The 16,611-nt window shown below is 34.7% G+C and overlaps 1 protein-coding gene across 2 annotated transcripts; it reads left to right on the top strand.

Moving 5' to 3' along the window:
* The first annotated feature begins 794 nt into the window (after nt 1-794).
* LOC133289673 (peroxisome biogenesis protein 3-2-like) lies at nt 795-11,368 on the top strand. 2 transcript variants are annotated; one of them, XM_061487663.1, is made up of 7 exons: nt 795-1,068; nt 1,311-1,472; nt 1,613-1,812; nt 1,935-2,065; nt 9,696-9,823; nt 10,212-10,433; nt 10,805-11,368. In XM_061487663.1, exons 1-7 carry the CDS (start codon nt 1,055-1,057, stop codon nt 11,070-11,072), a joined length of 1,125 nt encoding a protein of 374 aa, XP_061343647.1. In that variant the 5' UTR covers nt 795-1,054; the 3' UTR covers nt 11,073-11,368. The 2 variants fall into 2 exon arrangements, with proteins under 2 accessions (XP_061343647.1, XP_061343648.1); XM_061487664.1 differs by lacking the exon at nt 1,311-1,472.
* The last annotated feature ends 5,243 nt before the right edge of the window (nt 11,369-16,611 follow it).

The raw sequence follows: 16,611 nt of genomic DNA, 5'->3' as shown, positions 1-16,611 counted from the left end.
AAATTAAATTGAATTTTCATTAAATTTCTGAGAGACTACATATTCAAAGAACTTGAATTGTAGAGGGATTAAAAATTAATTTTTTTTGTAAGGAACAAAAGTAGAAATTGCGTTTTTTGTTAGGATCCAAAAGAGACTTTACTCTTTTTTTTACTATATTGAAACTAAAAAAAGACCCTACTCCTAGCAACAGAGGTGTACAAAGTGAGATTTTATAATGGTACAGAGGGCTTATCTATCTAGTCTCATGTTGCATGAGAGAGAAATCTTATGTTGTAGACACATAGTGGTGGGACCCATTACTTAAAAAAGAAAAAAGAAAAAAAAAGAAAAAAGTTGCACGATTATCGAAAGATGTGTAAGAATAAAACTTACCTCATGTGACATAAGAATAATTTTTCTCTTGTATAGAAGATAATGTTAGGTGTTCAAATATTTTATATTTTCTCTTTCTCTTCTCTTCACATGACTCTACATGGGCTTCATACACTTTTATATATGTATAACAATAATTTTATCTCTTATAATATAAAAAAAAAATTCTTTATTATATTGTGATAAATTTGTATGCAAAATATTTCTTAATTTTTAAAAAATTCTTAAAAAATAATTTTTATAACGTTAAAATAAATTAATCTAACTACACATTCAGCCAAGTAAATTAAGTTCGCCATATGTGCACCATAATTTATTTTATATTTTTTATTTTCAATTTGATAGATTCTTTTTTGTTTTTTACGTCTCTTTTACAAGAAAATAAACAACACACTAGTATGTGATTTGAGTAGATAGATTCTAGCTCCAAACAGACGCTAGATTCAGTTCTGAAACTTTAAGGAATCACGCAACCTTGAACGAGTCACTTGTTTTGTGCTTGTGAAAGGGCCAATCCAAGCTCTCAGCTCTCAAACACAAAGATAAGGAAGGAGAACACAACACCCACTTCCATTTATTATCCTTCACCTGGGGCGTTAATTCCAAAGCTTCTTCTTAATTCTCTTTTCTTCTTTAAATGAAATCCCAGTAATGGATTTTGAGTCTTCATAGCATCAAAATGCCTTCTTTCTGGTAAAGCCTCCAACTTTAATGCGTTTCTTCATCTGGGGTGACTCTTGATTTTTTGTTTCTCATTTATGTAGTTTTGTAATTTATAGTAACAATTTGAACGTTGGTTATTGTTTCTGTTCCTTTGTAATGGAAATGCAGGGAAATTTGTGTCTGTTGATTTGGTTGGTTGCATCATTCTTGCCTTATTTTGATGTCTCATTTGTGTTTGCTTTTTTTTTTTCCCCTCAATAACTGTGCCTTAGGGATTTTTGGAGACGGCATAGGAGGAAGGTTTTTGTTACTGTTGGTGTCTTAGGAAGTGGGTATTTTTTGTATAAGCTATATGTTGGTCACAGGCGTAGGCTTGATGCACTTGAGAGAGAATTTGCAATTCAGAGAGAAAATGAAGAGCTCATTAAGGCTCAGTTAAGTGTGATATCAACCCAGCTTGTTCTTCTTCAATATGTATTTACACTTTTTTTGCCTATGATCATGATGAATTTCCAACCCCACATTAAGAAGGAGATACCAATGACATGTTTTCTTTTGTAATTGACAATGATAGGATGCAAGCTCACTTTGAGAATATTCAGAGAATTTCTGAAACAATCACATTGCCTCATGCCATGCACAGTTTAAGTTCTCGGATATCAGAAGAGTTGGATCTTTCTCAGCTTCTTGAGAAGTTAATACAAGGAAAGGGTCAGCCAAACACTTTAACTCGATCAGAGAAACTAGTTTTATGGGATAGACTCAAGATTCTAAGTATGCACCGGGTCTTTGCTTCCACATTTATTATACCTGTTGCTTTGTGGCTATGTTAATTTGTCTGGTTGCATTAGGGAATTAAAATCAAATTTGCTGCTATGTCATTTCTTTTTCTCTAGGTTTTACAAGAATGGTGTTGTCATTATGGGCAACAACAATGCTTAGCTTATATATAAAAGTTCAAGTAAATATACTAGGAAGGCATCTATATATTGATACTGCACGAAGCCTTGGAAGCTATAATTCAATGGTGAGAACCACTTTCTTTCTTGTCTTGTCGTTTATCTTTTCTACTTGAAAAAAGGGTAATCTGATATATTATTGAATTGTATTTGATCTGTACTAAGGGTTCTATATTTAAAGAGACTACATGACCTAATGGGCTAAGTCCAATACAACAAATAAATAAATAAATATTATTTACAACACTCCCCCTCAAGCTGAGAATAGATATTTATCATTCCCAGCTTGCTAGTAAGCTCTTGAAATCTGTCTGAAGGAAGTCCCTTTGTCAATACATCAGCTAATTGACGCCCAGTAGGAATGTATGGAGTAGTAATCAATCCGCTATCAAGATTCTCTTTGATGAAATGGCGGTCCATCTCAATATGTTTAGTCCGATCATGTTGAACTGGATTATGAGCTATACAAATAACGGACTTATTATCACATAGCAGCTTCATAGGTCCCTCACATTTTATTTTGAGATCATCAAGTACAATTTTTAGCCACAGTAACTCACAAATGCCTTGAACCATAGCTCGAAATTCAGCCTCTGCACTTTATCTGGCAACCACATCTTGTTTCTTACTTCTCCATGTCACCAAGTTACCACAAAGAAACATACAATAACTAGTGGTAGAACGACGGTCAGTCACAGATCCAACATAATCAGCATCAGTGTAGACTTCTAAAGAGAGATCTCCATCACGCCGGAATTACAGTCCTTTGCTAGGAGTAGCTTTAAGATACTGAAGAATTCTCTCCACTGCCTGCATGTGTTTCTCCTTTGGATCGTGCATAAACTGACTGACAACACTAACAGCATAAGCTAGGTCTGGTCTAGTATGAGCCAGATATATCAATTTCTCAACTAGCCGTTGATATTGTCCTTTATCAACTGGAGGACTCTCCTCTTCATAGCCTATCTTGTGATTCTGCTCAATAGGAGTATTAGAGGGTTTACACCCGAGTTTTTCTGCTTCTTTGAGAAGATCAAGAACATATTTCCTCTAGCTGATAAAAATTCCTTTGTTTGAATGAGCTACCTCTATCCCTAAGAAATATCTCAGTTTCCCAAGGTCTTTAACTTCAAACTCAGAGGTTAGCTGTGTTTGCAGAATATGTCTCTCCACAAAATTATCACCTGTGATAATAATATCATCAACATATACAAGGAGCACAGTGAACTTCCCATTTTGGGAGTGCTTAAAGAAAAGAGTGTGATCTCCTTGACTCTGTTTGTATCCTAAGGTCATCATAACCTTAGTAAACCTTCCAAACCAGGCACGAGGTGACTGCTTCAATCCATATAAGGCCTTTTTTAATCTACAAACTATATTTTCTCCATTCACAGAATCAAAACCATGCGGGATTTTCATGTAGACTTCTTCTAACTCACCATTGAGGAAGACATTCTTTACAACAAATTGATTTATATCCCAATTGTAATGGGCAACAAAGGATAACAAGACTCTCACCGTATTCATCTTTACAACTGGAGCAAAGGTTTCTTCATAATCAATGTCATAGGTCTGAGTGTAACCTTTGGCGACTAATCGAGCCTTATGTCTCTCAAGAGTGCCATAAGAATTATACTTCAGGGCATAAACTCATCTGCACCCTACTGCTTTCTTTCCGTTGGGTCTATCAATAACCTCCCATGTTTTATTTTTCTCCAACACATTCATCTCCTCTTGCATGGCTTGAGCCCAATTCCCATCTTTCAATGCTTCATGTACTGATTTTGGGATTGAAATAGAATCTAGTGCTGAAACAAAGCTTTTGTGCTGCACAGAAAGATTAGTAGAAGAAAAAAATGGGAGATAAGATATTGAGTACAAGAGGGACAGGAGGAATAAGATTTCTTGGAACAAGATCTTTTTCCTTTTCTTAGGGCAATGGGTAAATCATCAGAATCAGTAGTAATGGGTAAGTCATCAGAAGTATTAATATCATGATTAGAAATATGAGATTCAGGACTTACCAGTGGTTCAGATGATTGAGGTTGCTGGTGAAGCAATGTGGGTTGTTTCCTTCTATGATATACCAACTCAGGTGTCACAATCTTCCGTATCTCTGGTGTAGTCGATGGATAAGTCACAGGAGGATCAGACACAGGAGAATCTGACACAGGTGGAACAGAAACAAGAGAAGAAGGAGTAGACACTGAAGATTCAAACTCAAAGAAGGAAGGTGATGAGTTTTCTGCTGAATTATTCTCCCCCTGAAGATGAAGACCTTGGAAAAAGGACTCAGATTCCTGAAATGTAACATCCATAGAAACAAAAAAAAATCGACTGCCAGGGTAATAGCACTTGTAGCCCTTCTTATCAGGAGCATAACCAAGGAAAACACATTTAAGGGCCCTAGGATCTAACTTACTGCGATGATGTTTATGAACATGAATAAAGACAACACACCCAAACACTCGTGGAGGAAGACTCTGCATAGTTTGAACAGAAAGAAAAAAAGAAGTTATTGAGTGAATAGGACTTACATTGTCAAGAACCCGAGTGGGTAAACAGTTGATCAAGAACGCTGCAGTAAGAATGGCATCTCCCCAATAACATTTGGGTACATGGGTTTGAAACAGTAAGGCACGAGCAACTTCAAGAAGGTGACGATTCTTTCTTTCAGCAACCCCATTTTGTTGAGGGGTGTCTACACAAGTAAGTTCATGAATCATACCTTGACTTCGTAGAAATTGGGTAAATAGTGATTAACATATTCAGTACCATTATCAGTCCTTAGTCTCTTGATTTTTTTACCAAATTGGGTCTCAACCATTTTATAAAATTGAGAAAATAGTTGTGGTACCTCAGACTTTTCACGCATTAAGTAAACCCAAGTTACACGAGTTCAATCATCAATAAAAGAAACAAATCATTTATTACCAGAAGAAGGAGGGACCTTAGAAGGACCCCAAACATCAGAATGAATAAGATCAAAAGTTTCAACACTTTTAGTAATACTAGAAGGAAAAGATACACGATGAAGCTTTGCAAACTCACAAACATCACAATAAAAGAACTCAACAGACTTGGACAAAAACAATGACGGAAATAAAGACTTGAGTAAACTAAATGGAGGGTGTCCCAAGCGCTTATGATGAAGCCAAATCAGAGAATCAGTAGTTGACTGCCATGAGACAACAAGATATGATCCTTAACATTATTTGCGGGAGATTGTGACACTAGATAGTACAACCCACCTTGCTCTTTAGCACCCCCAATCGTCCTCCCCGTGGCGAGATCCTGAAAAACACAGTGATTAGGGAAGAAGGTTACAGTGCAATTCAAATCTTTTATAATTTTATGAATAGAAAGAAGATTAGTAGAGAGTTTAGGGACATGAAGAGCATCTTTAAGTTGTAAGGAAGGCTGTAAATTTATGTTACCAAAAACCGCAACTAATTTATGTGAGGCATCAACTACGGCTATTGTGTGAGTGCGAATGGTAGGGTTATAAGAAACAAAGGAGTCAGCACAACAAGTCATATGATCAGTAGCACCAGAATCAATAACCCAAGAATGTTTAAAATCAATACATGAAGTAAGAAAAGAATAAGTATTGGAGCTCATACTAGTCATAACCAAATCACTAGTACCAGATGGCTTACTCAGAGAATCAAGGATGGTCCGGAGTCGTTCCACTCATCTTGACGAAATGCAGGTTGGGTCTCATTAGGTGCAAGAGCTATATCAGAGGAAGTAAAATGTGCTTGACCACGCATCCTTGCCATCTTTTCTAAGACTTTTTGCTTTCCATGGAGGCGAAAGCATAGATCCTTGATATGACCTGTTCTTCTACAATAAGAACACCACTGATCATCTTTCTTAGGTCTAGAAGATGCACAATCAGAAAATTTTGTAAAAGAACTCCCATGAGAAGAACCATCATTTTTTGTAGAAATCATAGCAAACCCATCATGTGATGACAGCATGGCAGATTTATCAGAGTTTATCATAACTCCCCGACTAGTCTCCTCCCCCCGAACAGTATTGAAAACAGCAGAAAGGGATGGAAAAGTATCTTTGCCAAGTATCTGAACCCGAATAAGATCATACTCGGAATTCAAACCAGCAAGAAAATCAAAAATACGCTCATTTTCCACCTCCTTGGCTAAGGCAGTAGCATCTGTAGTACATTGCATCTTCAAACTCTGAAATTGATCAAGTTCAGTCCACAACTCCTTCAAAGTACCATAATAAGCAGTCACTGATAAGGAGTCTTGTTTAGTAGAGAATATTTTATTACGCAATTCATAGCGCGCAGCCATATCCTGTTTCAAAGAGTAGGTTGAGCGGACAATTTTCCAAATCTCCTTAGCAGAAGATAAAAACATACAGTGACGACCCACTTCTGGAGTCATCGAATTCCACAACCAAGTCATGATAAGAGAATCCTCATTATCCCAGACAGCAAAACTAGGATCGGTGGCAGCAGGAACAGGGCCATCAAGATGAACAATCTTATTGCGACTCTTGATGGTAGTACGAATAAGTTGAGACCACGATAAATAATTTGATCCATCAAGTCGATAACTCTGATGTAGACTTGGAAGATCATTGTGACCAAGAGGGGTCACCACAGATTGTGTAGAAGTATTTCCAACAGTTGAATCAGTGTCGGAAGAAGCCATACTGCAAAAAATAGTTTAAAAATAGCACCAAGAAGCCAAGAAATACACAACATATACCCAAACGACGTCGGATCAGAGGGGAAAGCACAGATCCAGATAGAGAATAAAGAGACGAGCAGAACGACAGTGGTCCGAGGAGGAGAATCACAGCCACGCGCCGGTGAAGCTGTCGGCGTGTGGGTGTCACTCGCAGAGGAGACGGTGGCGCGTGAGAGCGCGTGCGGTGGCTTTCCGGGCTGAGCGTTCTACGGCGAGGTCGTCCGACGAGCGCGAACCTGTCTGTGGCTGGTCGGAGTTGAAAGGTCGCTAGAAAAGTGTCCAAAACACGATGAACAGGTCTGGTTGACGGCGGTTGAAGGTGTTCGCGTCGTTTGCTATTCTGAAACAGTAGGTAGACTGATAGATCGGAACAAGACAAGGTTAACAGTGGTCTTCTCGGTCCAAGAGGTCCCCGGAAAAAAATTTCCGCTGGCGGTTGATGGTAGCGAGAGACAAAAAATAAAAAGTTTCGCTCTAAAGGTGATAGGCGCGGAAGCAGAGCCCTCAGGATCCAGAGCTCTGATATCAACTTGAAAAAAGGGTAATCTGATATATTATTGAATTGTATTTGATCTGTACAAAGGGTTTTCTATTTAAAGAGACTACATGATCTAATGGATTAAGCCCAATACAACAAATAAATAAATAAATATTATTTACAACATTTCTCTTTCTGGCTTTGTTCCAAATATTTGCTCATATTAGAATAACTTTATAAAACAACATTATAAAAAAAAAAAAAAAAAAAAAACTTTAGGATTTCTCACAATTAAGTATGATCAGAAGTTTAAATTTGATATTTTTTATGGAATTTAATGGCTACATCTTTCGATTATTTATGTGCTGAAACTGAAGGGTAGCTACCTCTTACTATTTTAATGACTGAACAATTCTGTTCAAGCCCAAATGGAGAAAAAAAGGCTGAGCAATATAAACAGAACAACCCTTAAGGCAGACATGGATTGTCTGCTATGTACACTCAATTGCAAAATTAACTTATAATAGTGTGATTTAGCAGAGGCTTGCATGAGTTACTGATACAGTTTTCAGGATCAAAGTCAATCAATTATTGAAATATATGCCTGTTGTATGTGTTTTTAAAATTTGTTAAAGGGCTAACTTTTGTAGAATCCTGATTAGGTTACGGCCGGCAATGACATGCCATGCCACTTTGATTGGACCATTCATAGTTTAAACCTTAGATCTAGAATTACTACTTCTTTTATTTTCTGCTCTGAGAGATAATTTTTCACCTTTCTTATCAAAGGTCAGCATTGAGTGTGATTGGGATATTTTGGATATACGCAGTATGCACTATAAAGTATTCCACTCCCTAATCTGTCTAAGGATCCATGTTGTTACTTATAATATCAAGGTGCACTTGCATTCCCATGCAGTCAGAGTTATTTGACCTTATTCCAAGTTAATTTACGTGGATGTGCCATGGATCTTCACCAAGTTCAATTTCTCTTAACTCATGTCCTATATTGTTAGTGTGTGTGTGTGTGTGTGTATGTGGAACATTATGGTTCACTTGCAAATCTTTTCAGAAATTACTGGTGTTTGATAGCATCCAATGCTTGAATTAGGTACAAGATGTGTTGGTAGTCTAATAGAAAATTTAAGACAGGCTTTGATGATCATAACATAAAGTCAAAAGAATCTATCCATCAGTTTGTTTATTGATTGGAAGTGATGCAATTGAATTATTTCTTTAAATAGGGAGTCTTCTGTCATTCATAAATTAGTTTTAATGAGAGTGGAATTTTTCAGTGAGTCACTGTACAATTTGTACTTGCCTCAGTTACACCAATTAAAGCTTAAACCATTCCATGTTTAGATAAATCTACCAAGCAAACCAACAACCAACAAATGCATGTGGGTGAGAAACGTAAATGATTGACAAGAAAACACCTTATGTTCAGTTTTTCTACAGCCAAGACTAATTCAACATGTATAGTGATAGGTTTTGAGAGTATTAGGTGGCATACATATTGTTCTGATTGCCATTTGCAAAACTTCAGGCTTCTGGTTGCTGTTTAGTGACTGTGATATGAAGATATTGTTACAGCATCACTATGGAAATAATTATCAGTAGAAATAGTGAATGAATTTACTTTTTTTTCCTGAATGGAGGTGGGAGCACAATTTCCTAAGAAAATCATCCTTCAACCACTAAAAAAATGAGGAAGTGTGTCTCCCACAAGTTTTAAACTGTTCACTTTTGGTTTAAGAATTAGGCTATGGAGTTTCATTGTCTTTACATGTTGTATGGTTTCACAGATACGATTTAACAAGTATCTGTTGTCACTCATCATTTTTAATTGAATATTTACTGAATGTCATGATTGAGTAAAAACAAATTCAATCAGATGTCATTTTTCCTATCTCTATGCGTACAAGGATTATCTCCACCTTACCCTCGCTAGTCGGATTTAATGGGGAGTGGGGTTTTTTTTATTTTTTATTATGCTTCTCTGATCCATGTCATAATAGATTCAACAGAACATTCTCTTTTAGTGCGATAACACTTGTTGTTTTTGTATATATCTGCATAATTTTTTCTGTTTTTCTCGGGACCTTGTTTTTATTGAGGACGGTGAAGGGGTGAAATTTTATTTTCATGACACTGGTGAGATTGCATTTGGATGATGAACTTAACTGGGGGTATGGGGATCTGAATGTAGGCTATGTAGTACAAAATGGGGTTTTTTACTACTTGATTGGTGGAATCAAGGAATGGGTCAAATCTCAAGGTTGGTCAGAATTTTTAAAACTTTCCGATCAATTTCTTTGAGTGGTGTATTTGTTTTGCTCCTATGGTTAGGCTAGTCCATATATGTATTTGTTTAACAAACATAAAAAAAAAATCCATTCTCAGCTTCATTTGACCAGACTAGATTGAAACGCTAATACTTTTCGCCAAATTCACGCATTCCACGTGCAATCTAAAAGGTCTTTTTCCCCCTTTGTACAGGAAAGTGGAGACGTGATCGATAGGGAAGACCAGCAGAAGTTTCTAGGAAGTGTAGATTTTCTCTCTCAATGTGGTATGGCTACCTTGATTTCTGATATGGAGACAGCAACAAAAGAAGTTCTCCAAGGGTGAGGTTTCTCATATTATTTTGAAGGTTGACAATTCATGGATTAAATCTGTCAATCATTTAAATTATTTTCTGGGATATAATCATATAAATTTTGGATTTCACACAAGATATAGAACAATCTTAACTGTGTACAGTTTAGAATTTATAAAAAAAAATTCTATCAATGCCACACATAGGATTTGTCAATACCCAAGTTTGTGTTTTGAAGCTTTCAAAGTTTTCAATCTATTCTTCACTAAGTTTCTGAATTGAGAAACACAGGATATCAAATTCTTTTCAGATTAGTTGGACATAATGATTTAATTTCTATAACTTAGAGACACCCTATATATTTATTCCCTGTCAAGAACCATTTTAAATGGGCTATAGGTAATTTCAATGTGCAGAAAGCAGTTGAGAAGTGTCTTCAACAGTACAACACTTCAAGAAACCATCATGCAGATACTTGATACATTCATTAGCATGGGGAGTACCTATTCCTGGGTAAAGTATTTGATGCCTGAGGATGTTAAAGCACATTCGAAAACCTCCCTCGGTGATGATCGAGTTCCTGCTGATGTGACTTTATTTGATCAACTTATGGTGGAGGCACGAGCAGTGTTATCAAGGTATATATGTTAGGCTTTGTAAGCTTTGTTTAATTACAACTGCCATAAAGCTTAATAAATTTGTGGGAACCATGTGGATGAACTCTACTACTTGTAATGTTAAGGAGGACTATGATGGTGCAATAGTTGACAATGATATGAATCTTTCTGAGAATGAAATTATTAATTTATGGTCAACTTTTACATAGATTTTATGCTGAATATGTCATGTAACATTAGGAGCTACATTAGATTAACCAATCAAACTGAATTTTTTTAAATGGGTAGAGGGACAAGGTACAACATATTTAATGTTTCTATGCTTGGTATTTTTCCAAAAAAACGTGCCTTTGTGTGAATAAATTATGCATAGTTTTTGTCCTTTTTTGCAGTGCTGAATTTGGGAGCATTGTAGATATATCTCTGAAAGCAGTGGTAGATACAGTGGTGGAGCACATGGAAGCTAAATTAAGAGGAGGAAATGTAACTTTAGGGCTTCCACTGGCTAAAGTGTTACCACAAGTTGCACAGATGCGTCCTTTGCTCCTTGAAGAACCTAGCAAAAATCATTTCATCCAAGTCATTAAAAATATACCAGAGGTTGAACCTTTTTTCACTCTCCTCTATGCAAATACACCAACTGCATTGACTAATGATTAAGATATATATGTTTCAAACCAAAGAAGAAAAAAAAAAAAAAGATTAAATTTGTTGTACGGAAGGCATGAGGCATCATTGTACAAAAATATAAACGAGGTTCAAAAGATTTCCCCCGAAAAATAAATTTGATAAATTCTTAGTCTTCTAATTTTTTTGTATGTCTTTTCTCTTTTGGTTTAATGAGTGTTCTATAACACTCCCACTTTGCCTCTTTGGTTATATCTTAGTGTTGGGAGGAACCATCCTTTAGGATTAGGACTTTAGTTGGGGTTGTTGTCAGCGTTTGTATACACAGGAATGGCTTTATTTCTTTCATTCATTAAGCGTTTGTCATAATTTTGCATCATAATTCTTTATTTGAGAATTCTTCCAAGAAGTTTTATGTTTTTTTGAGTTTCCTTCTCTAGCTATTGCCGAAGATTAATCCTTTCGAAGCGTAGAGATCACCGAAGTGGATTTTGATTCTATCAACAGTTTTTTTTCCATACATATGGTCAGGATTGAACCCGTCTATGTTTTTTTAATGCAAATCAAAAAGGAAATAGTCTAAAGGGCAAGCAGGGACAATAAACGTGAAAGACTTTAGTTTCTATATTGATAAGCGATATTTAATAAAACTAAATCTTTGTGGTGTTTGATGGGTTGTTGTATAAAAATGTGAGAGAGTAATCAATAATCATTGCTTCAAGCGATAGAAAATTTGTTTTCTTAATTGAAATCTCTGAATTAAAAATTTTGTTCTATGTAGGTTTGATAAAAACTCAAATTGAATTAGTCATGTAATTATGAATCGGTGAATTAATCTAAATTTGTTTGAGATATTACTAATAATTGACGAATGATAACTTTTTTCCTGATGTTAAAAACGGATCAATTCGACAGTTCGACGGTGCAGTCTTCATAGAATTTTTTTTTTTAGAATTTACAAAATGAAAGTATTAAAAAAATGGAGAGAAGACAGAAATCAACGGTGATTAATTTGATTGTAAGAGTTGTTAATTTTTTTATTTTTATTTTTTGGTACATTGCCAGGAGGTATCCCCATTCAACCTTCTCCGGGCACCATGCCCTCGGGGTACGGCCCGTTTGGGCTAGTCCCTCATTGTAACAGTGGGTGCACTAAGCTTCACAACCGGAGAAAGGACGAGACTAATCCCCCAACCGAAGATTTTTTGGCTTATCCTCTAGCCCACAAAGATTTTCTAAGAAACTGATTGAGGCAGGATTTGATCCCTGCCCTGAGCTACCCTTGGGGGTTAGAGTTGTTAATTTTTTTAGTGGTAAATAGATCCGTTCTCTTAAAAATATCCTTGCTTGATGACTTTAGTTTTGAAATTTTTTTTTGAAAGATTACGAAATCAGCAACAGCAGTGATTTTGACATAATAATAGAGAATATAAAACATAAAACAAATATGTACATATTTTTTTAATAAAATTGGGACTTGTTTGATTTATGTTTCCAAAGATAATATATTAAAATTTTAGAGAGAGAAAAACCTGTAAAACTAGTATTAAAAATTATAATTATTTTTTTATTTTTATAATCAAATTTAAGAAACATATCCGTTGTTTTTGTTGTGTTGAATTTAAACTTTTAAAATAAAAAAAATACAGAAAATATATATTTCATTAACTATTTTACAAAATAATTAAAAAAATAACAGAACACAAAATCAGACCCTGAAGTTTAGTGCTTCTGTTCTTAAAAATAGAAAACTATTTCCGATAAGAAAAATAAATCAAACTCTCCACCCACACTGCTCTTGGAACCGCCGCAAGCAATTATTCTAAGAAACGTTTTCTTTCCCTTCTCTTTCTGGTTTCCTATTTAATTTGCATAATTGGAAATAATAATTATCTAAAGTTTTTTACCATGTAGTTTTTTTGCAAAATCAGGTAAGCACTACAAAAATGCAACGATGCAACTGAATTCATCAATTGCAACGATGCAACTGTATTCCTGTTAGCAAAACTACATTCACGTCCATTTGACGTAATGAAATCTAAATTGAAAGACATAAGCTAATACTTATTATAATTAACTACACACAAAATGTAGTGTATTATCAATGCATAAGAGCTTATTGAGCACAATAGATTTATTGCGTTGACATCCTATATGTACGTTCTATTTTATTTAAGATTTACTACTTTATATCTCACAACTGCGCTACTTAATTAGAAGCGAGATAATAAAATTTATACAACGCATTTCTAACTGTTCAAAGCATTTAACGCACAATTATTATTCACTCTTTAACCCTCTATGATATTCATTACCAATTTATCATGGAGTATTAAACGCGTTGCTCAGTAACTCCTATGCGTCTGAGAGTTGCAACTTCTGACCCTTTTTTCTAAGGGTTTTATTAATCGGCTCCCACGTAATGGTAGAAAATAAATGAATGAGTCCCATCATTACAAGGAAAAAAAAAAAAAATAAGATACGAAAATCGGAATGAGAAAATAAGATAAGTTAACTCATGTAAAAAGAAAGTAATATTTTCCTTTTTCTAATTTATGAAACTATCAACAAATCTTATAATACTTCACAGTTACAATTTACAAAGCTTTGAAAGAAAACTTGTTACATACAGCCCAGACTGTATAAAAAATAATACACTGAAAAAGATTAAAAAAAAAAAACAGCACATTTCTTGCGTTCGTTCAGAGAATATATATTTCATAACATCAACTTCTCAGAAATCAAATCGAGCAAATAATTAAGTTTACATTAAACAATACAAAACATTTAAAATGCATACAGTTTCGATTGACTCTACTCAGAGCAATAAATAATTCATAACTTTCAACTACAAAAATTAAATTACAAGTAAACTCGCCATAAATGACTTCAAAATATAACCGAATTGTACATTTACGAAACTCATTAATATCTTCAGTTAAACAATAGGTCTCCAATCTCCAAATCTTCAACGGAAGAACTCTATTTTCCCGAATGAGAAATGCATCAAATGGAAGGTCAAGCACGAAGATCGCGACATGTCCCAGCTTGGAATGAGAAAAAATGGCAGAGGCAAGAGTATTATGGATCTGCATATTAGAACTTCAGTTTAAGAGAAATTCCAAGATCAGTGAGCAAATAAATAAAAAAATAAAAAAATAAAATCTGTGAGGTTGAGAACGTAGGTAGAACACCACTTTGGCTCATACCAAATAACAACGTGAAGCATTCAACAACACAACTATAAATCAAAAAAATAGTAAATCTCCATAAATCATGACCGAACCTGAAGCACACAAACCCAGATCTAATATAATAAGCAACAAAAATTAATCAACTATAACAAATGAACAAAAATTGGATAAAAAAATTACTATAACATAATCGGTCTGGAGACTGGAGCTTAGCTTAACATGTACATGCTTAGGAAAAGATGAAGTTTGAAATATATTTAGATGTAAGTTATAAAAAAAAAAAGGAGAGGAAGGTGTAGAGCTCCCTTCAATCCAAAGAAGGATAAAACTATGGGTAATTAAGCTCCCAAGATATGGAAGCCATAGAACTACCACAAAAAACACATGATCATGGGTAGAACTTTGGGATCCATAGCATAGCAGCTCAATCAACCCAGCAAGATCCTCAGTTGGACTTCAAGGAGCTCCACTCCATAACCCCTTTTTGAGTTAATCTTTCAAACCATAAGATCATAACCCTAACCACATCTTCCAACTCCAAAAACCCTAATCACTTCACACAAAGAAAAAAAAACACCGAAAATCAAGACCAACCTCATCGCAAAGATTCATCTGTATGAGAAAAAAACAAAAAGTGGAAAAAGAAGCGTTGTTCAGCTCAAAACAAGAGAATCTAACATCATCAAAAAAACAAACTGCAAAAACATAAACCTAAATATTAGATCCACAACAAGATTTGATGACAAGTGAGAACTATATATGGCCATAGAGAGATCTATGAGCAACCTACTGCTACAAATAGGAAAACTAGGGTTAAAATCCACACACAACCACCATAACACTATTCAAAAGTTGCATAACCCTTGACCACTATGAAAACCCTATCGTAGGTACTCTATAGAAACACTATTAAATAGAGCAGTTGGAAGTAACGCATGGAATTTTCACCGCCACAGCTCAGCTTTTTTATCCCTTTAAGATCTGAAAAATAAAATAAAATAAAATAAAGAATAAGAAAATGGTTGGTGGGTTTGTGATGATGATAGTAACGTGGTGTGGACCGGATGCAGTGCTAGCTGTTTCCTTTTACTTTTGTTGGTGTTGGATCCTTTTATCACCATATGTCTCGGGAACCGGCTTCATTAGATTCCCTTACCAGGCTCTTCACGTGCCCTCCTGCTACATCCTCGATTTTACACAATTACAGTTGGATTTAAATATATATATATTGTAATTGAGAAAAATTCAAGTAAATTAGATATGGATATTCCATAAAATTAAGAAAAGGATTTATATGCTCTTACAAAAGTGGTAATATGATTATGTTATTTAAATACAATTATTCATTGATGATGGCTTAAAATAATAAAAAATATGATTTTTGTCATTGAAGATAGTAGGTGAATAAGATTAAAATTTATACAACGAATATGCTATAATTAAATATATAATTAAAGTGCAATAAAAATAAGAAACGAACTCATGGGATATATGAAAGAGATGTCAATATATAGATAAATTTGAGCCCAAGAGATGTTGTCTCCTTAAGATAATTTGTTCCCTCTATGGATGCCGAAGGTTGGCTCACAAGATAGAACGAATTGACATTTTCAGAACGTTGGCATTACTGATCAGAAGCCCGAACGAACACAACTGAACGCTTAAAGAATCACGTTATCTAGTACTATGGTATGGATGCACAATACATAAAAACAAAACTTAACTAAAACTATGACTCTCTATATATTTATAAAAAACGTAAGGTCACGATTCAAAAAGCATGTTTTCATCGACGAAACAACACATTTATTTGACACGAAAAGATACATCTGTTTGACACGAAAAGACACATTTGTTCGACACGAAAAGACACATATGTTCGACACGAAAAGACACATCTATTCGACACGAAAAGACACATATGTTCGACACGAAAAGACACATCTCTTCGACACGAAAAGACACATCTATTCGATATGAAAAGACATATCCGTTCAACACGAAAAGACACATCAGTTCGACATGAAAAGATACATCTGTTCGACGACAAAAAGACACACATTTTCATATCAAACTTCTTATTCATAACAAATGGGATTTAGACCCAAAAATCCAACAATTTTAAAATAAGTAATTATGATCAAATAACATGACTACTTTTTCAAATGAGATGATCCAAATCCATTAGTAAAGACCTCAACTTCTTTGAGGATTTTTGAGAGAGATTATATACCATTCACTAATATTTGGATATATTTTTTTTAATAAGTAAGAAGGAAGATAAAATATTTTTGGTATGATTTATTACCACTGTATTAAATTAATAAATGGCTTTATTAATCTTATGCAATAGGAGATAAATTTTCTATTACTATAGA

The sequence above is a fragment of the Gastrolobium bilobum genome, unplaced genomic scaffold, assembly GCF_033153095.1.
Source record: "Gastrolobium bilobum isolate Gb01-03AN ecotype WA unplaced genomic scaffold, APGP_CSIRO_Gbil_v1 utg1031, whole genome shotgun sequence".
NCBI lineage: Eukaryota > Viridiplantae > Streptophyta > Magnoliopsida > Fabales > Fabaceae > Gastrolobium > Gastrolobium bilobum.
This window is presented reverse-complemented; position numbering and strand designations above follow the sequence as displayed.

Excerpts from the sequence above, each read along its gene's own strand:
- LOC133289673 (XM_061487663.1), top strand. Across the intron at positions 2,066-9,695 it reads TTGGAAGCTATAATTCAATG|GAAAGTGGAGACGTGATCGA; the intron begins GTGAGAACCACT and ends CCCTTTGTACAG. Across the intron at positions 10,434-10,804 it reads GCACGAGCAGTGTTATCAAG|TGCTGAATTTGGGAGCATTG; the intron begins GTATATATGTTA and ends CCTTTTTTGCAG.